This window comes from Elephas maximus, chromosome 2, assembly GCF_024166365.1.
Source record: "Elephas maximus indicus isolate mEleMax1 chromosome 2, mEleMax1 primary haplotype, whole genome shotgun sequence".
Lineage (NCBI taxonomy): Eukaryota > Metazoa > Chordata > Mammalia > Proboscidea > Elephantidae > Elephas > Elephas maximus.
The window spans coordinates 79,941,842-79,963,962 of record NC_064820.1 but is presented as its reverse complement, the minus strand read 5'-3'; the positions used below and the strand labels follow the sequence as shown (position 1 = coordinate 79,963,962).

At 37.3% G+C, this 22,121-nt stretch overlaps 1 protein-coding gene across 2 annotated transcripts in view; it reads left to right on the top strand.

The window, feature by feature from the left end:
- Positions 1-22,121, top strand: part of CERT1 (ceramide transporter 1) — a 158,617-nt gene that overhangs the window by 106,555 nt on the left and 29,941 nt on the right. For both annotated transcript variants that reach the window (XM_049865907.1, XM_049865901.1), the window contains exons 7-9: positions 3,181-3,264; positions 8,794-8,951; positions 15,450-15,542. In XM_049865907.1, coding sequence (XP_049721864.1) covers positions 3,181-3,264; positions 8,794-8,951; positions 15,450-15,542 — 335 coding nt within the window. The remainder of the gene's footprint in view (positions 1-3,180; positions 3,265-8,793; positions 8,952-15,449; positions 15,543-22,121) is intronic.

Genomic DNA, 22,121 nt, shown 5'->3' with positions numbered 1-22,121 from the left:
TGAGGGGTTGCACAACTGATATGGAGCCACTTCTAGATATATTGAGTTTTAGTAGTAGACATTTCTTTGGAGAAATTCTATGGAAGATATGAGCCTAGTGCTAGTATAAGAAGTCAAATGAAAATACATTAGCATAAAAAAAATAATTGAAGTCATAAGAGTAGATAAACTCCCATGGGGTAGAAGGACAAATATCCAAGGAAGGAGACTTGAAGGATGCCTTTAAGGAAAGTGAAATTTCATTTTTAAAACAAATGTAAAATAGAGATATGGTTGGAAAGGTGAGAGATCCACCAAGAGCGTTCTGTCTTGCAAGCAGAAATTTCACTGGAAACATGAGCAGTGTCGATAGAACACAGAGATCAAGAGGCTAAGGAAAAGATGAGGTTGAGCCATACAAAGAACCAATAGATTTCATTAGAAGGTAATTAACCTTTTGTGTGTATGTTGGGGAGACAGGGTGGATGGTGATAAGAGGGGGTAGTTTGAGAGGAAGATTTAATTTACCAGTTGAGAAATATTTAGATGGTGAAAATATGGATGCCTTGCTGGTTATTGGAATCAGCTGGGAGAGCTTTAAAAAAGAAAAAATCAGTACATTATACCCTTATGCTGGTCTTCCTGGACCAGAATATTAGAGGGGTCGGAGGGAGATACAGTCTCAGATTCTAGTCTTTAAGTTTCTAGATGACTGTAGATAATCTAGTAGAAATAGGAACTAGGGTTTTAAACAAGCCTTCTAACAATAGAAGGAATTACCATCAGAAAAGGAAAAAAAACTGTTGCCATCAAGTCATTCCGACTCATATAGGACAGAGTAGAACTGCCTCATAGAGTTTCCAAGGAGCAGCTGGTAGATTTGAACTGCCCACCTCTTGATTAGCAGCCACACACTTAACCACTGTGCCACCAGGGCCCCAGAAAAGGAAAAGCAGATACTATATAGAAGGCTTTGAGTTTTCCAAGAAAATGCATCCCAGCCATGAAAGCAGTATTACACAAGATCCCCCCTTAGTGGTGATTAATTTTTTTAATGCATATTCTCTTAACTTCTTTTTTTTACAAAGAACAAATGAAAAAAATTTTAGTGAGATGACCAAAAAACCCACTGCCATCCAGTCGATTCCGACTCACAGCAGCCCCATAGGATTTCCTAGGCTGTAAATCTCTACAGAAGCAGAGAGCTACATCTTTCTCCCTTGGAGCCCTTGGTGGTTTTGAACCAGGAGTGTTCATTTGTTGAGACTTATTTAGTGACACTCAGAGTTGAAGGTATGGGGTAAACATAGATGGATGATCCAGGAAGGTGTAGTTTGTAGACTTAGTCGGAGGATATAAAGTTGAGAATGTGTGTTACAGTTGATGAAGAAGAAAACATAGGAGTAGCTAGCCATAGTGTTGATTGGTTAGCTCCTCCTGTGTTTTCTTCATCATGTGACACTCTCAACTTTATAACCTCCAGCTAACCCTGGTAAGGCAACAGTTAAGCACTCAGCTGCTAACTGAAAGATTGACAGTTTGAACCCACCCAGTGGCTCCACAGGAGAAAGACCTGACAGTTTGATTCCATAAAGATTACAGCCTCGAAAATCCTATGGGGCAGTTCTACTCTGTCACATGCAGTCAGCTATGAGTCGAAAAGAGACTCAGCGGCACACAATGATAGTAACCATAGAGTTAAGGGTAAGGAAGTGAATCTTTTGTACTAAAACAGGTACTAATGAAGTGAGTGAAGTGCAAGAATTTCAGTGCAATTAAGAAGAGATTAATCAGGCTAGTATTATGTCAAGGTCAGGACCTTGTCTGATGATGAATACTAATTTCGAAAAGGAGTAGTGCATTGTGTTTATGGATTTCATAAAATTGACTATTTGCAAATGATTTGTGAGGAGATGAAGGTCCACAGATTCTGGAAAAGTGATTAATCTTGGAACTAAGGTGTTGTCTGCAGAGACTTCAGCATGAATTTGAAGTCTGTAGAAGTGATGGGAGTAGAAAAGAAAAATGTCAACTGGGTATTGATGTTAGCCTGGCAGAAAGGAATGCAAGGGGTTAGTAGATAATAACAGTTTATTATTTGAAAAAGTTGCTAGAAACAAAACAAAATTTTCAAGTGATGGAAAAAAATGAAGTAGTTCAGTGATTAGGAACTGGCAGTACAAAATAAAGGTATTTTCAGTGGTGATTCCTACCCTTCAGTCAAGGGCGAGAGGGAGCTAAAGAAGATGAGGTGTTTCTTGTGGAGCCACATTACTTACGCATCAGGTTGAGATATACAAGCGAGAAGTAAGACAAGTTTAGAATGAAACCCACAAGCAGCTCTGCAGGGAAAAGATGTGACAGCCTGCTTCTGTAAAGATTACAGCCTTGGAAACACTATGGGGCGATTCTACTTTGTCTCGTGTGTGTGTGTGTGCGTGTGTGTGTGTGTTTAAAACCTGTTGCCGTAAGGTCAATTCTGACTCATAGCAACCCTATGAGGACGGAGTAGAACCAACCCATAGGAGTGCCTGGTGGATTCGAACTGCCAACCTTTTGTAATTGGGGAAATTGAAAGAGATGTCCAGGCACATATACACTGGGGTGAATGCAAATTGCTGTAACACCTGCAACTCATTATAGTTCTGCGTATCTGGAAAAACCAGTTGATGTTGAGTTGATTCTGAATCATGGCGACCCCAGGCTCGTCAGAGTAGAACTGTGCTCTGTAGGGTTTTCAGTAGCTGATTTTTTGGAAGTAGATCACCAGGCCTTTCAGTTAGCACCATCCACATACTCAAGAAATGTTACAGATTTGAGAACTCTCAGAGACAGACTCTGGGTATCCTCGGCATGCTGTTTTATAATCCCAACTTAGACCTTCTGGGACTTTTATAGAGTTACGAAATGGCTCAAAGCTAAGTTAGAAGAAACAGGAAGACTAAAGGGCAACCTAATTCATAATGTACTAGCCATCTATACACAAATGAGAATGAATACAATTTTGACATAATATATGGTATTAAAGATGTCCCACAGCGTATTTATTGGACAAACCTTGATAACCACTGAAAATACAAAAATTATTAAGATTTTGCACTCATAGAATTCAGAGAATATTGGCCCAGTTGAAAGTAAGAATAAACTGGTTAATTTTATGTTCTTTTATCCTAATATTCTTAAACAATGTATTTTATTTAGTGGTAGAAGATGATGAAGATGACTTTCCAACAACACGCTCAGATGGAGATTTCTTGCATAACACCAATGGCAATAAGGAAAAGTGTAAGTAATACATTTTTCCCCCAGTTGGATAAAACACATTCTGTATCAAAAAATAATTACCTAGTTGAGTAATTTTTAAAAGCAGTGGAACTGCTGGAATTCATGTGAAATTTCTCCTGAGAAAGGCACATTCTGAGGTTAAATAGTATTAATGGCTGCTCGCTCTCTAACAAAAACTTATTCTGAATTCTAGACATTGTAGTATTTGATATAGTGAAATTCTAGTACTGAAAAGGATTAGGGGAAATATTGTAATGGAACTGAACTTGAATGTGTCTTTAGAGCATATTTCTTTCCTTCTAACATTCTTTTCTCTCTCAACTTGATAAACTGATGCTGAAAGTATATAACCAATGTTATGAAAAGAAAATTATTGGAATAGCTCTGTTTTTACAGCATAACGTTTGTAGATCCTGGAACAAGATGGTTTATTTCTTATACTGTTTTATTAATTGTCGCTTTATTTATAATGGTTACCTCTTCAGGTAGAATTCTGAACTGTTCATTGAAAACTTGTGATTTGTAGTTATTATTTTTCTCTGAACATATTCTAAGGAAAAGCTAGAGTGGGTTCCTAAAAATGTTTTGTTACCAGTAAGCCTTTGTGAACAAAATAATTTCATCTAATTATGCTTATTTTTGCTGAAGTTATGAAAGAATATGAAGTAAAATCTGTGATTGTGGCATATTTTCAAATCATTTTTTTAAACTGTTACTTGTGTTTGGAAATAATTTTCTATTTCAGAGATCATATTGGACCACTGTGTTACTGATAGTAAAATCTAATGCTACTCCCTTCTCTACCTTTTCCTCTCCCTGTTTCTTTTCACAATGGCTCTCTTTCCGTAGAACCTACCCTCCGCCACCAATCCTGCAAAAATACTAGCTTACTGTTGCAAAGTTGTCCTTATAACTTGGATCTGCAACATTGTACCTTATTTGGTCATCCAGATTTATTTATCTTTATGGAATTAGAGAATTATTTGGGGAAAGTTTCTCAGTTATATTTTAACTTCATGATGAATATTCTGCTTTAAGAAAACATTTCTGTTTGGATATTGGGAAAATTATTGAAAGGAGTTTTAAAACTCCCAGGTTTGGTTCTCCATCCCACATTAACTCAGTTATTTCACCTACATTCCCCAAAAGAGAAAAGAAGTTTATTTTTTAAAGAAGTTGAAGTGGCGAGTTCTAAATTCAGGGATACCAGCCAAGCAAACATAGGTAGATGGGCCTATCAGTAAAAATGATTATCTAGAAATTATCTGATTTTTTAGATCTTGTTGTTAATTACTGATTATCTAGATTTTATTGTCCTGCCTGTCTCCAAGAACTCTGGTAACTAGAGACTAAATGAAAGCCTGCATATCGAAGGATACAATCCCCAGCCCCTTCTCTTACTCTGTTTCCAGAATACCCATCAATCAGACACATATTTTCTGGCAGTAGAAATAGAATGGCTACAGAGAAAAGACCTACTAATAAGAGATTTTTAGGGGTCTTTCGTGCAAAAGCCGTCACACTACTAGATCACCCTTTGAAGCCCACCAGTTGACAAGCTCTGCTAGTACATACAGAACTTCCACTACTTCACTCTTATATGTGAACAGTTAGCCAGATATTTCCAGATATTTGAGGAAAGTGACTAAAACAAGCAAACTAGAAAAAGAAACTCAGAAAATGCCAGAAGCAAATGAAAACTGTAGTTAATGTCCTTAATAATAAAACATGATTTTTATTCCTGGAAATAAGAACTCTTGGAAATTACAAAAGCAAGAATTAAAAAATCACTTTTTGGAAGAGTTTATTTATAAAAATTTGAGGAAAATCCCAAAAAAGCAGAAGAAAAAGCTTAAGAATAAGAGAGAGAAAGGAAGGAAAGAAAACAAATTTGAGCACCAACCAGGAGATCTGATATCTGACTAATACCAGTTGCAGAAAGAGGAAATAGAGGAATAGAGGGAAAGAATTATTAAGGAACTACACCAACTCCTCACTTACTATCTTGTTATCCAGCATTTCGCATTTATGAGAGTAGAAAAAAATATTGTACTATTTTGCACATTAATGAGTCGTCGAGGTGAGAGTGGGAGTAAGAGGGCAAGGTTTGTGAGAGGGAGCGAGGCTGCGCAGACTGCTGGTGGTTCCTATTACCTGGGTTGGGCAAAGGGGCCAAGTTGGCCCCATGGAGCAAGGGAGGGGCAGGCAGCATGGAGGTAAGGAGATCTGGGCCAGAGGAGGCAGCTGGAGTCTGGGCTGCAGGCGTCGGGTAGGGGGTTCGGAAGTCTCTGCTTCCAAAGAGGCCTCTCTGCAGCCTCCGCTGGGCACAGGTGGCCAAGTTTTACCTGCTCGCAAGCATGGGAGCTACCTGCCAAGGCCTATCTCCAGGGCCAGCAGAGCAGGAAGGTAGAGAGGTGAGGTATGGAAGTCCCACATGGAGGCCTCGAGCATGGCCTACTGTTCCAGAGAGGCATGCAACCCCAACCACCACCAGCCCCAACCCCTGCAGATTCCACAGTGGTAGGGAAGGGGGCCCACCATGCCACACACATCCCAAGACAAGCTAGGGATGCCCAGCATATGGTGAGTGACCCAGTGGCATTGGGGTGGGCACCAGCACCGAAAATGGGACATGGCCCCAACTCTCGGTAACACCACTTTTCATGTAACAACCTGGTTTTTGAAACCTAATCATGTCAATAAGCGAGGAGTGGGTATAATCTAAGAAAATTCCACAAAACTGAAGGTCTCAATTCTCTGAACTGAAAAGAGACCACTGAACAACCAACATAATGAGGGTGGGAGGAACAAAACAGAATCCTCACCAAGGCATGCATCATCACCCTGGAGAGAGATGAAAAGATCCTTAAGAGGATGGTAGGTGGGGGAGGTTGGTGAAGTCATATACCAAAAATTAAGAGTAAGAATGACATTGGCCTTTACATAGTGTTGGACATTACAAAATAGTAGAACAGTGCCCCTCTTGATTCTGAATGAAAATTATTTTCAACCTAGGGTTCTGAACCCCGCCAATCTTTCGATCAGATACAAAGGTAAAAAATATTCCAAAGTCTTAAAAATTTATCTTCTGTGTACCTGTAGGGAAACCTGGTGGCATAGTGGTTAAGAGCTACGGCTGCTAACTAAAAGGTTGGCAGTTCGAATCCACCACGTGCTCCTTGGAAACCCTATGGGGTAGTTCTACACTGCCCTATAGGGTCACTGAGTTGGAATCAACTCAACAGCAATGGGGGTTCTGGTTTATGCATCTTGAGCAGGAAACTGCTGCCATTCTGCCTCTTCAGAAGGACTTCTCTACCAATCCCATTTCCTGTCCGCTATGCATGCATGTACATACCTGGTCATTAGAAATGCATCTTAGGAGGAAACAAATCCGTCACAGAAACTATGGTGATTGCCCTTTAAGTTGCTTACATGTACCTCATGTACCATTCGGAATAGAATGTGAGAATCTAACAAAATAAGGACATTCCAAATCACTTAGCTTCTTTCAGCATTTGTTTTTATTTTTGACATGTTGATGTTAACTTACAGGTCCTTTGATGTTCTGAGTGTTAGTACCTTTAAAAACATTGTTTTAAAAGTGTGTAAGGCCAGAGTTCAAATGAAATAACTATAAATCTGAATGATAATCTTTAGAGAGTAAGTACTTACAAATCTAGCTTTATATTTTGTCAGTTCTTCCATTTCTGCCCTTCATATTTATGATTACATATTTTCAACTTCCTTTTACTGTATCATTTTCCTAAAGGAAATTAAGGTGTGTCTGTCTCATCTCTTAAAGAATTTTTTCCCCTTATCTTCAGCTCTACCTTTTTTTAGAAAATATGCTTATCCAAAATTGTCAAGTACTTCGGGATTTTGCTGGAATTTTTCTATCAAGATTAATAGGTTCCACAAAATAGGGCACAAGAAGCTTGGAGCAAAAAATCAAAGTAACCAATATTTAGAGTAGGCTGGTGGATGTCAAATTAAGATGAAGTTTTGTCTTTGTGACTTTGATTTCTTGACAGATGTAACATGAGAATTTTATTTCAGAGGCCCTTACTGTGTGAACCTTTTATTTTCAAGGGTTGGAAAGCTTAAAAATCTATTTTATAACCTCGATAACATTCCCAAAAGAGTTTCAGGTGGCAGCTTCTAAAAGTAGCAAGTTCAGGTGAAGAGATATATTTCCACATTTCTAGAGTTTTTCCAAAGGCATTTCATGTTGCTCTTTCTTCTTATACTGACTGCTAAGTGTATAAATAGCAGATATTTACCAGTAAGGACCCATTATTGCACACATTCTCTTGTATAGAATACAGATGACTTTGAATTTCTAATCTGAATTATTAGTAAAAATAGTTCTTCGTAATGAAACTACAGTTTTGGTAAGAATAATGGAAAAAAGTATAAGTTAAAATTGTAGAAAATGTTTTTAATCTTATAAAGGAAACAGAAGTTTTTTAAACAACTTTATTGAGGCATAATTGACATACAATGAAATGCACGTTTGAAGTATACAGTTTGATAAGATTTGATACATGTATATAGCAATGGAACTATTACCACCATCAAGATAGTGAAAATGTCCATCACCCTCAAGCTCCCTGGAGCCCTTTTGTAATCCCTCCCTCCTGCCCCCTCACCCCATTCCCAAGCAGACACTGATCTTTTTTCTATCACTATATGTTAGTTCGTGTTTTCTAGAATTTTATATAAATGGAATCATGCAGTATGTGTTCTTTTTTGCCTGGTTTCTTTTTTAGAGATTCATCTGTTGTTGCATGTATTAATAGTTGATTCCTTTTCATTGTAGTGTATAGATACACTATAATTCGTTTATTCGTTCATCTGTTGGTGGACATTTGGGCTCTTTGCAAATTTTGGCTATTACAAATAAAGCTACCATGAACATTTGTGTACAGGTCTTTGCGTGGACATTTTGCATTGAGTTTTTAAAGTTGAAAGTATCATTATTTCATCTATCAGGGTTCTGTTGGAAGGATTTCATAATACTCCCTTGTTTGCATTTAATTCAAGGCTAAAATTATAAAATGTAAATGCAAGAGCCACATGATAGGAGTATGGGTCTTGAGCTTAAATCTGGAAATCATTTAAATTTTTTATATCACCATATCACTTCTATGGTTTATCTTCAGTTTTTTTTTTAATTCTTAGTTTCTTAAAATTTAAGTTAGTTATTGCCATAATTAGGTCCCACTCTAAGGTGTCATAATATTATCATTGAAGTATTACTTCTCCTACCACTTGATTCATTGGGTGCAACACACCAAATCAGTTTCAGGAAATAGAATCCAGATAAAAGAATTTAAAGGGTGTTTGCTGCCACAGCTCCTTTACTCACAGAGCAATGTTGGGAGATTGTAAAATGTTCCACAGGAGGAAAACTGTATACCAAAACCTCTGACTTGGCAAGTTTTCAAAACATTTTCTGATCTTAAATTTTGATGAGGAATTATTTCTTCATTAAAAAGATTTGCAGTGAATAACTTTCTTTTTCAGTATTTCCTCATGTAACACCGAAAGGGATTAACGGTATAGATTTTAAAGGAGAAGCAATAACTTTTAAAGCAACTACTGCTGGAATCCTTGCTACACTTTCTCACTGTATTGAACTAATGGTAAAACGCGAGGACAGCTGGCAAAAGAGACTGGATAAGGTAAGACTAGGTTTTTTTTTTTCCTTGTAAAAACATTCAGGTTTTATTTAAATTTTATGTATCAATAGAAACATTTAAACCAAGTTAACTTCTTAGGGGAAAACATATTAGGTTGAAGGAAATAGCAGGTGGTATTATTCCTGAAACTTTGTGGACTTTGTAGACTGATTTTCCTGATGAGATTGACCATTTATTTATCCAGTTACTGTAAAATGTGCTTTTTGATAGGAATTTAATATTATGAAAAAATTTGTAATGATATTAGTAATACATTGGAACGGAAGTGATGAACCATTTAACATTATGCAGCTTTGGGGTATGATATATGGAACTGTATTTAAGTTGTATGAACTAACTGAAATACTGCTTTACTAATTAAACATTTATTACATTCATAGGCATGCATTTTTTCCAGAGGTCATGTGATGCAATTACATACATTATGTTGTCCTAGTATACATTTCACTTATGTTTACATTTTTCCACCTTTTTTTAAACTGTAGCACTGATAAAAATGTTACAGTGTGAATCTTTAGTATCTGGTGTGAAGCATGGCTCACTGAATTTGTTTAGGAGGAAGACTTCTGTTTATAATTCAAATTTGGTAAAACTGTGAAATTGTTAGAATTGAAACACACCTTAAAAATCTGTTTCTACTCCAACCACATCATTTTATAGAAAAGGGAACTGAGGCCTCGAAACTGGTCCAGATAGTGGTCCAAGTAGTGGAATTAGAGGACTTTTACTCTATTCTGGTATTTCAGCCCTGGATACTGTGCCAGACATCAGTCAGAATTTTGTTATTCATCAGTAAGTCGTTTTGCCTGGAGTGTTTGAAGGCCTCGTTAATTTGAATAGGACACTAAGGAAAAGAATGTAATCACTGATCTAATGGCAGAGTGGGCACAGGATTTGAATGTCACTATATATTTATGAAGGCCCCCATGTTTTAGAAGAAAGGAGAACTGTTTAGAAATCTCAAGTGCACGTGAGAGTAAACCATGTTGGCTCGGCATATGTATTCTTTAAAAACAGGCAATGAAGGGGCCCATTTAAGGTATAGGCACTTCATTATATTCTGGAGCTGAACTATTACATCATCAAAGATTTCAGTTCTGTTCGATGCGTATCAAATTGAGTTTTTAGAAAATTCCCCATGCACACAACAAATGATGTTTTGAGAGAACAGGACAACCTCTGAAATCCATTGGACTAATGGTTTAGGAGAATCCTTCAATTTGTCCACTAAAACAAATACACACACACACAAAAAAAAAAACCAGAGCGGGGTTCCTGGGTGGAAGCTCCTAGCCCCTTCCTAGGGGAAGATTGATAAGACGGACCTTCCTCTAGAGCCCACAAAGACAGAAAGCCTTCTCCTGGAACTGATGTCCTGAATTTGGACTTCTAGCCTACTGGACTATGAGAAAATAAATTTCTCTTTGTTAAAATTTTTGTTTTGTTTTGTTTTTGTTTTAGTGGACAAATTGAAGGATTCTCTTAAACCATTAGTCCAGTGGATTTCAGAGGTTGTCCTGTTCTCTCAAAACATTATTTGTTGTGTGCATGGGGAATAGCTTATTTAAAACTTTTTGACAACTTTCTCTTAAGGTCTCCTGTCTTTAATCTGTTTGTTTTTCACTAAGGGATCGTCATCTTCAGTCGTATGCTCTAACCACAGTGCCTCAAAAATACTCATTTTTAAAAAAAGCTTTTTACATTAAGTAACATGACTTCCCCATCTTTCCAGCAAAAATGTTTATTTGTCCTGTTGAAAGGGAGGTGGACATTTTTTCTTCTTGTGCTTTAAGTGAAAGTTTACAGGTCAAGTTAGTTTTCTCATACAAAAATTTATACACACATTGTTATGTGACCCTAGTTGCTCTCCTTAAAATGTGACAGCACAGTCCTTCCTTCCACCCCAGATTTCCCATGTCCATTCAACCAGCTCCTGTCTGTTTTTGCCTTCTCATCTCACCTCTGGGCAGGAGCTGCCATTTAGTCTTATGTATCTACTTGAGCTAAGAAACACTGTCTTCATGAGTATCATTTTGTCTTGTAGTTCAGTCTAATCTTTGTCTGAAGAGTTGGCTTCAGGAATGGTTTCAGTTCTGGGCTAACAGAGTCCAGGAGCCATGTGTTCTGGGGTCAGGGAGCTGGACTTTTGATTACATTCAGTGTTGTTGATCTCATCTATTTTCTTTCTTTATTGAATAGCAATAAATAGAGCAAACAAAAGGATTTGTGAAAAAAATACTTTTGCTGCTTCTCTTAACCAAAGAACAGTTGAAAAAGATGGAGTATTCGTTGAAATCTGGAAACTGGTTCATAGTGTTCTTATATAGGTCTATCTGATGTCAAATCTTACTTTTTCCACTGTAATTTTTTCTCAAGGTTGAAATGACAACAGGATCTCAGTTACATTTTAATAGGGAATGGTTATAAAAAAGACCAGAAAGTTCTTGGAGATGTTTATCAACAAATATGTATTTTAGATAATTCACAGAATTGGGAAAGAAGATTGAGTCAGTGGTGACTTAATGCAGCTTCATTGAAATTGTTCTGTTTCATTGGAGAAGTTATTTGTGTGCCCTCGGCTAGGCCCTAAATTAGGAATGGCAAAACAGCAATGAAGAGGAAATAGTCCCTCAGGGAGCTTAAAGTCTAATGAGAGCAATTGTGTAGGGGATTTATGATATAATTACAGCTGTTTAATTGTGGAATTGATTATTTAAATTATGCTTTTAAGTAGATTTCTAATGTCATTTCCATTCTTTTGGCTAATTGAAAGTTAATATTCTTTAGTGGTGGTGATTTTTCTTGGTTACTTCATGTCATGGATTGAATTGTGTCCTCTAAAAATATGGTTAGGCCATGTTTCCCAGTATTGTGTAGTTGTCCTCCATTTTGTGATTGTAATTTTCCTGTGTTTTGTAAATCCTGATCTCTGCCTGTGGTTAATGAGGCAAGATTAGATTATGTTAAAGAGGATTAGGGTGGGATTATAACACCCTTACTAAGGTCACATCCCAGATCCAGCAGACAAGGAGTGTCCCTGGGGTGTGGCCTGCAGAGCCTTTTATCTTAGAAGAGATGAACAGGAAGCAAGTAGAGAATAGGGGCCCTCATACCACCAAGAAAGCAGCTCCAGGAGCAGAGTGCATCTTTTGAGTTCCTGCGTGGGAAGCTTCTAGCCCCTTCCTAGGGGAAGATTGGTAAGAAGGACCTTCCTCTAGAAAGCCTTCTCCTGGAACTGATGTCCTGAATTTGGACTTCTAGCTTACTAGACTATGAGAAAATAAATTTCTCTTTGTTAAAGCCATCCGCTTGTGGTATCTTTGTTATAGCAGCATTAGATGACCAAGACACCTGGAGTAATAATTCTTTCTATTATAGAAGTTAGTCATGTCCAAAGTCCCAAAATTCTAAGATTACATCATTTTAGTTATTAACAATATTAATGAATGTTCATTGATAACTTTGTTTATATTAATAGACTTACAGATGTGTAATTTTCACATGCTTTCCTATCGTTCTTAAATCTTTTTAATATTATTTCTACCTCATTCAGCTTTCTTTATTGATGTGTACATACAGTGAAGTGCCCCGATCTTAAGTGTAATGCTTGAGTTTTTTTAACATGTGTATATGGCCTTGTATATACATCCCTGTACCAGAAGGATGTTTACCTGTGTTTTATTGACTATGCAAAGGCATTCAACTGTGCAAATCGTAACAAATTATGGATAACATTGTGAAGAATAGCAATTCCAGAACACTTGATAGTGCTCATGAGGAACCTCTACATAGATCAAGAGGCAGTTGTTTGGACAGAACAAGGGGTTACTGAGTGGTTTAAAGTCAGGAGATGTGTGCGTCAGGGTTGTAGTCTTTCACCATACCTCTTCAGTCAATGTATGCTGAGCAAATAATCTGAGAAGCTGGACTATCTGAAGGAGAACAGGGTGTCAGTATTGGAGGAAGACTCATTAACAACCTGTGTTTGGAACTGATAACACAACCCTGCTTGCTGAAAGTGACGAGGACTCGAAGCACTTACTGATAAAGATCAAAGACCACAGCCTTCAGTATGGATTGCACCTCGACAGAAAGAAAAAAACCCTCACAACTGGACCAATAAGCAACATCATGATAAACGGAGAAAAGATTGAGGTTGTCAGGGATTTCATTTCATCCACAGTCAATACCCATGGAAGCAGCAGCAGCCAAGAAATCAAAAGACACGTTGCATTGGGCAAATCGGCTGCAAAAGACTTCTTTTAAGTTTTGGAAAACAAAGATGTCACTTTGAGGACTAAGGCGTGCCTGATCCAACCATGGTGTTTTCAGTCGCATCATATGCCTGCAAAAACTGGACAATGAATGAGGAAGACAAAAGAAGCATTGATTACTTTGAATTGTGGTCTTGGCAAAGAATATTGAATATACCATGGACTGCCAAAAGAACGAACAAATCTGTCTCGGATGGTGTACAGCCAGAATGCTGCTCCTTAGAAGCAAGGATGGCAAGACTACGCCTCACATACTTTGGACATGTTGGCAGGAGGGATCAGACCCTGGAGAAGGACATCATGCTTGGTAAAGTACAGGGTCAGCGGAAAAGAGGAAGACCCTCAACGAGATGGATTGACACAGTGGCTACAACAATGGGCTCAACCATAACGATTGTGAGCATGGCGCAGGACCAGGCAGTGTTTTGTTTTGTGATACAGAGAGAGGGTCTCTATGAGCAGAACCAACTCGACAGCACCTAACAACAACAATACATCCCTGCAGGAATCTGATGGCACAGTGGTTAAACACTCAGCTGCTAACCAGCAGAAGGTCAGCAGTTTGAACCCAGCAGCTGCTCCGTGGGAGGAAAGATGTGGCAGTCTGCTTCCATAATGATTTACCGCTTTGGAAATTCTATGGGGCAGTTCTGTTCTGTCTTATAGGGTCAGTATGAGTCGGAATCAACTTGATGGCAATGGGATATATCCCTGTAACCACACTCAGGTCAAATATAAAACTTTTCTGGCACCCCAGAAGTTTCCTTCATGCCCCTTCCCAGTCCATACCACACTACTACCTCCCCCTGCAGAGGTGACCACATTTCTAACTTTTATCATAAATTAGTTTCACATTTTCTTAAACATGATATAAGTGAATCATACAATATATACTCTTGTGTCTGGCTTTTGTTTTCCCTCGACATTGACTATGAGATTTATCCATGTTGTTATATTTAGTAGCAGTTTAGCATTTTTTATTGCTCTGTAGTGTTTCATTTATGATTAAACTGCAATTTGTTTATCCATTTTCCTTTTGATGGATCTTCAGAATGTTGTCATTTTTTGGCTATTCTCAGTAAAGCTTCTCTGAGCATTATTGTACATCTCTTTTGGTAGATAGCTGTACGTATCTCTTTGGCATATTCCTAGGAGTAGAATTGCAGATTCATAGGGTGTATGCTTAGCTTTAGTGGATACTGTCAAACAGTTTTCCAAAGTAGTTTTATCAGTTTGTATTCCTACCATCAATAGATGGGAATTCCAGTTCTTTATACCCTTGACAGTACTTCGTATTGTTAGGGGTTTTGTTTGTTTGTTTTTTAATTTTAGCCATTCTGATGGTCTGTAGTACCATGTTCTCATTAGTACACAAAAATCAATAAATTCTTTGGACCTTATGAATTAATTTATTGATTTGCACTGGCTTTAATTCACATATAAGGTATTTGGAACCTTTGTGTAAACTCAGTGTAGACTTTAATTTAGCCATGAGTTATTTGAGGTGAGGAAATAACGGCATTGAGTTTTTTTGTTTTCCTTTTTTTTTTTTTTTTTTTTACAAGTTTGCTGGTGTTAGGACCAGCCTTTGTTGTTTTACATGTTGACTTTGGGTCCTTTAACCTCTCAGATCTGTATATCTTATTTATATAAGGAGAGGATTAAAGTTGATCTCTAAGTTTAAAGTTTAGCTCTAAAATCCAGTCTTGCCAGCAGTGGGAAAATACAAGAAATTTCACTTTCTTGGAGTATCTTTTTCACATTCATTGGTTCCACCTATTAATTGAGTTCTTTTTTTTGTATTATCCATTCCTTGCCATTTTTTTGTCCTACGAAAATAAAACTCTTACTGGAAAAAAAAGAAAAAATACAGGAATGTATTGTAGGCATTTCTCTGGGACTAATTATCTTTTTAAAAGTATGTTTAGACACTTGTAGTTACTTAATCCGTTTAAAACATAGCCTACCTATAAGGTGATCTTAAATAGTAGCTTACAGTACATGTGATATATAGCCTAAAGAGATGTGTTTTCTTGGGCAGAATAATACTCTTATTTTTCATACCAGTGAGGTTATTTGGTTCAATTATACAGTTTCAGTGCAATGCAGAGGAAATCCATTTAAAAGACATCATTGTTGTTAAAATGCCCACTTCAAATGATAAATTTTTCACTTGATTTTTTTTGTTGTTGTTGTTGTTAAATAGGAAATTGAGAAGAGAAGAAGAATAGAGGAAGCATACAAAAATGCCATGACAGAACTTAAGAAAAAGTCCCACTTTGGAGGACCAGACTATGAGGTATGAATTTTATTTTTTGATATTAGAAAGAAACACATATGCAGATTTTATCACAGAAGTGACTAATTTTTAAGTAATAATATTATAGTTCTTAGTCTAAATATATATAATTATATACAAATATGTGTGTGTAGTGTGTATAGCCAGTTGCCATCAAGTCGATTCTGACTCATGGCTACCTCACATGTGTCGTAGTAAAACGGTGCTCCACTGGGTTTACGGTGGCTGAATTTTCAGAAGTAGATCACCAGGCTTTTCTTCGGAGGTGCTTCTGAGTGGACTCAAACATCAAAGCTTTTGGCAAGCAGCTGAGTACATTAATTCTTTACATCACCTAGGGTGTGTGCGTCTGTTTCTCTTTCTCTGCATGTATATATTTATGTATATATACACACTCAACATTTTATTGTCATTAAATGTATATTTCATGATACGTAAATACCAGGGAGCATTTTCTTACTAGGCTTGTTCTGAAATAGGTTTTTGTTTGTTTGTTTTAATTGCCTGCAAGGGTCAGTATAAGCTTTCAAAGGCTCGATATTAGTCTTGCCCACTTTATAGGAAAGGTTTTTATTTCCCTTCTGAGGATGATTATTTTTAATGTTAGCTTCTTACTCTTTTGTTTGTTTGTTTTTTAAATAAAAGCAACCTTTGTAGGAAAAAATCTGAGTATTTACTGACAAAAGATTTAGTGCGTGGTATTTTTTATTAGGTGAGATCTTATCCATAGCAGAACATGAACCTTTATGTTTGAAACCAGCTTGTTTCCCCTTTTGTTTCCTTGTTAAGCAATTAATAACATCTCCCTCCCCACATATTATGTATACATACACACAGGCACACACATATGTTAAAGTTTTTTTTAACTCTTTTGCCATGAGATTTCTCTGGAGAAAAAAGGCATAAGAAATGTATCTCGTAATTATGATTAAACATTGTTATTCCTGAAATGAACTTTTTAAAGATGCAGTGGCTGGGTGCATCATCAAGTTAGAAGTAGAATGATAAAGTGGCTATAGTTAGCTGATATTTAAGAAACTTTATTGCCATTTTTATGTAAGAGGGAAGTAAAAGACTTGCTCTTGAGTGAATTTTTTTAATGTTAGAAAAGATTTCCAGCTGTAGAAATCCATAATGATGAGATTTGAGTTGTGATTTTTAAAATTAGTAATATGTCGGGTCATTTCTTCTGGAATATATAAAAATTATAGGTTTTTTTAAAATCTAGATGATTAAAACATGAGTTACTGTATTACATTATTAATTTTTATTTTGAAGCTCAGTAGATTATTTTGCTATTTCAGGTTTATTTGGGGGGAGAATTATCAACTTTGTAAATTACCTTATTTTTTCATATCAAAAATAAAATACATGTTCATAACAGAAAGAATATAGAAAATGTAAATAAGGCCAATAAAGCCCATATTTTTAATTTAACAATATGTTGTACCAGTTTATCTCCTACCAGCAGTATATAAGTATGCTTATATATTTGTTTATCTCTGCTTCTGTCAACATAGCTTTATATCTGGGAGGGTGATTCAGGAGGGGTGTTGTACTAGGTATATGTGTTTACTAGTTTCAAAGCCAAAAAATGTGTTTTGCTTATTGATGTGATAGAACATTTTATATGTATTTGTATATATGTGTGTGTGTGTGTATATATATATATATGCCATTTATATTTCTTCTTTAATGACCCACTTGTCCATGTCCTTTGAATATTGTGTGATTAATCCTTCAGTCTGTTGAAAAGTGACCTCCATATTTGGTATCATGCTTAAAAAAGCATTTTCTCCTTCAGAATTATGTAAATATTTACCTGTATTTTCTAGTTTTTCTCTTTTTTTTAAGTCTTCTAAATACATTGTTAATGCATCTAGTTTTTTTTAAATTATGGTATAATGTAAGGTTCATTATTTTCCTTCAGTGTCATTTGTTGGGTAAGCCATCTTATCTCTGCCAGTTGGAAATGTACCTTCCTCTTTCTCTCCTAATGAGGAAAATAATTAAATATCCACCATTTTTTTTTTTTTTTTCACTGAATATCTGTGGTGTCAGATAAATATATAATTTTTAATCAGGACTTGTTTTTATGCTTCTGAAGCATATGTTTTTTATGTTTCTTCCTTTTGGAGTTTTGAATCACCTATCTTGTGTGTTGATACTATACTTGAATGAATTTTTGACACTAATTGAAAATCTGATTTTATTTTTGTTCTTATATAACATTCATGATGTTTAATTATTAAACAAAGTTTAGACATTTCTGTCATCTATAGACTTAGAAATTACTTGATAATCTTAAATCTATTCCTAAGACTTTATAGGTATTTATTATATACTTACTATAATGCCAGGCCTGGGGCAGGGAAGATCTAGCAAGGAACTAGACAGACATGAATCCTGCCTCAGAGCTACCTGAGTGTGTAATGGGGAACATGGAGTAGTTAACAGGCAATTATAATAATTGATGCTATTAAGGACTTTTAACTCAGGTTGAGGAGATTGAGTCAGGAATGGCTTTCCAGAGAAAATGACATCTTAGCTGAAACCTTAAGAATGAATAGATAGAGTAATAAGCCTTGACTAGGTAGTAAGCCTAGAAAAAGTGTTTGCTCTAGGGGTGAGAAAGAAAACATTTATAGGCCAGAGGCAAATGAGAACATAGTTCATGATAGGAACTGAAAGTACTTCTCTGTGGAGGGAGGCTGGAGTGGTAAGAGACTGGCTAGAGAGGTCAGCCAAAACCAGTTCAGATCCTGGGGCAGTGGATTATAAGCAAGAAAGTAAAGCTTTTGGACTGACAGATTAGAAAAATCACTTTTGCTTCCAGCAATGAGGAGAACAGACTGTGACTGAGGACCTGGTGACTTTTTCAGTAAAACAGGTTATAGTTGAAGATGGCCTAAATTACCGTAAAAGCAGTAGGAATAAAGAAAAGCTGACAGATTAGATATTTGAAAGGTAGAACTAAAGTGTATGTTGAGTGAATGAGGGAGGTAGAAAGATTAAGCTCAAATTTCTGCCTTAGGCAGATTGGTGTGGATGTGGGCAAGGAAGACAGGTATGAATTAAAATTTAGTTTTAGACATGTTGCATATGAGACATTCAGATGAAGAGGTCTTACATATTGTAAGGTATAAAGATCTAACACTTAAGAGACAGATGGACTGGCTGTGAATTTGGAAGTCATCAGATGATGACTGAAGCTTTGGAAATTAATAAGAATGTTAAGAGGAGAGCAAGTATGGAACCCTGAAGAACACCAACATACAAGGGATAGGCAAAGGAAAGCTCCTGCGTGGGAGCCTGAGAAGAAGTACCTAGAGAGAGAAAAAAATAATAATTAAAATTGAGAATCCAAGGGAAGAGGAGTCTTCTAGGATAGTCATTAATTTAAGACATACTGCTAAGACAGCAAGTAAGATTGTAGAGTGTCCAGTAGATTAGCAACAAGCATGAGATAAAAAGGTTTAAGTCTTTTTTAACAAAGGAAATTTTATTCCAATTACAGTAGTTCTTCTCCCTCAGAGTTGGCATCAAAGGAAAAACTACCTGTTTTTTGCCTATTTCATTTGGTAAACTAGCTTTTTTTTTTCCAATTTTTATTTTGCTTTAAGTGAAAGTTTACAAATCAAGTCAGTCTCTCATACAAAAATTTATACACTCCTTGATATATGCTCCTAATTGCTCTCCCCCTAATGAGATAGCACACTCCTTCCCTCCACTCTGTATTTTCATGTCCATTCGGCCAGCTTCTGACCCCCTCTGCTCTCTAATACCCCTTCCAGACAGAAAATGCCAACATAGTCTCATGTCTACTTGATCCAAGAGGCTCACTCCTCACCAGTATCATTTTCTATCCTATAGTCCAGGCCAATCCCTGTCTGAAGAGTTGGCTTTGGGAATGGCTCCTGTCTTGGGTGAACAGAAGGTCTGGGGACCATGACCTCTAGGGTCCTTCTAGTCTCAGTCAGACCATTAAGTCTGATCTTTTTACGGGAATTTGGGGTCTGCATCCCACTGCTCTCCTGCTCCCTCAGGGGTTCTCTGTTACGTTCCCTGTCAGGGCAGTCATTGGTTATAGTCGGGTACCACCTAGCTCTTCTGGTCTCAGGCTGATGTAGTCTCTGGTTTACGTGGCACGTTCTATCTCTTGGGCTCATCATTACCTTGTGTCTTTGGTGTCCTTTGTTCTCCTTTGCTCCAGGTGGGTTGAGAACAATTGATGCATCTTAGATGGCTGCTTGCTAGCGTTTAAGACCCCAGAAGCCACTCTCCAAAGTGGGATGCAGAATGTTTTCTTAATAGATTTTATTATGCCAATTGACCTAGATGTCCCCTGAAACCATGGTCCCCAAACCCCCGCCCCTGCTGTGCTGGCCTTGGAAGTGTTCCGTTTATTCAGGAAACTTCTCTGCAAGGTCACCAGTTGTGCTGACCTCTTCTGTATTGTGTGTTGTCTTTCCATTCACCTAAAATAATTCTTATCTACTAATTAGCGAAAACCCCTCTCTCCCCCCTCTCATAACCATCAAAGAATATTTTCTTCTCTGCTTAAACTGTTCCTCCAGTTATTATAATAGTGGTCTTATATAATATTTGTCCTTTTGTAACTGACTAATTTCACTCAGCATAATGCCTTAAACTGGGATATTTATAATGCTCTAAGTTTCCAGTTTTTCAATGAAAGTGAAGAGGACTTGAAGCACTTACTAATGAAGATCAAAGACCACAGCCTTCAGTATGGCTTGCACCTCAACATAAAGAAAACAAAAATCCTCACAACTGGACCAGTGAGCAACATCATCATAAACGGAGAAAAGATTGAAGTTGTCAAGGATTTCCGTTTACTTGGATCCACAATCAATAGCCATAGAAGCAGCAGCCAAGTAATCAAACAATGCATTGCATTGGGTAAATCTGCTACAAAGAACCTCTTTAAAGTGTTGAAAAGCAAAGATGTCACCTTGAAGACTAAGGTGCGCCTGACCCAGGCCATGGTATTTTCAATCACATCACATGCGTGTGAAAGCTGGACAGTGAATAAGGAAGATAGAAGAAGAATTGACGCCTTTGAATTGTGGTGTTGGCGAAGAATATTGAATATACCATGGACTGCCAAAAGAATGAAGAAATCTGTCTTGGAAGAAGTACAACAAGAATGCTCCTGAGAACCACGGATGGCTAGACTGTGTCTTACATACTTTGGACACGTTGTCAGGAGAGATCAGTCCCTAGAGAAGGACATCATGCTTGGCAAAGTACAGGCTCAGCGGAAAAGAGGAAGACCCTCAACGAGGTGAATTGACACAGTGGCTGCAACAATGAGCTCAAGCATAACAACAATTGTAGGGATGGCACAGGACCGGGCAGTGTTTCGTTCTGTCTTGCATAGGGTCGCTATGAGTTGGAACCAACTCAACGGCACCTAACAACAACAACAATTTTCCAGTTAATAGACTCCTGAGACTCCAAAGTGACTATACTTAAGGACCAGGAAACACATATGCACTAAAGCACTGTAGGTTGAATGATTATTACTGTTTTTTAACGTAGATATGGTTATGACCAGTAGAGTTTTTAAAATTATTAGTAAATATATTTTGAATTCAGAGTAGATTTTGCGTATTTGTATTTTTTTCGGATAACAGGTTCCAAAGTTATACTGCTGTCATTTGAGTGTCTTTGAAATGTTTCGACTTTATTAAGGGAGTCCTGTAGAAGGGAGACCTCTGGAGTGTTGTAAATGTTTCTTTTCCTTGTGACCCAGCTAGTCAGTAGATGGGTAGTATATTCACTTTATGATAGTTAACTGAGGTGTGTACTTTCCTGTACGTGTGTTGTATTCTAATAAAAAGTGTTTTTTGTTAATTTCTAACATGAGTTGTAGGGTGGGGTCCTCATAATTCTAAAAGATTTGGAACAACTGCATTAGAAGCAAGGTTTGTCATATGCCTGTGCCAAATGACAGAAGCATTATACCGTAATTCCTCCCACCCTTCCAGTGTACCCAAAAACCAAACCCATTGCCATCGAGTCAATTCCCACTCATAGTGACCCTGTAAGACAGAATAGAGCTGCCCCTTAGGGTTTCCAAAGCTCTAGTTTTTATGGAAGCAGACTACCAAATCTTTCTTCCACATAGTAGCTGGTGGATTTGAGCCGCTGACCTTTCAGTTAGCAGCCCAGTGTTTAACCACTGCGCCACCAGAGCTCCTCCTTCCAGTGTAAGGGATAGGCATATTTAGGTTGGGGCAGGGGGGTCAGTGTTGCTAAATGATTTTTAATGAACTAATTGTAACTTGGGATTATCAACCTAACTGTAAAGCTTCCAGACAGTCTAGCAGTTGTTCGTGTGTCTTATTTTGTGTATCTTTTAATTAAAAAACCCATGGCCGTCTAGTCGTTTCCAACTCAAAGCAACCCTATAGGACGGAGTAGAACTGCCCCACAGGGTTCACAAGGAATGGCTGGTAGATTTGAACTGCCAACCTTTTAGTTATCAGCTGAATGCTTAACCACTGCACCACTAGGGCTCCATTTGGTACAGTGGTTAAGAGCTCAGGCTGCTAA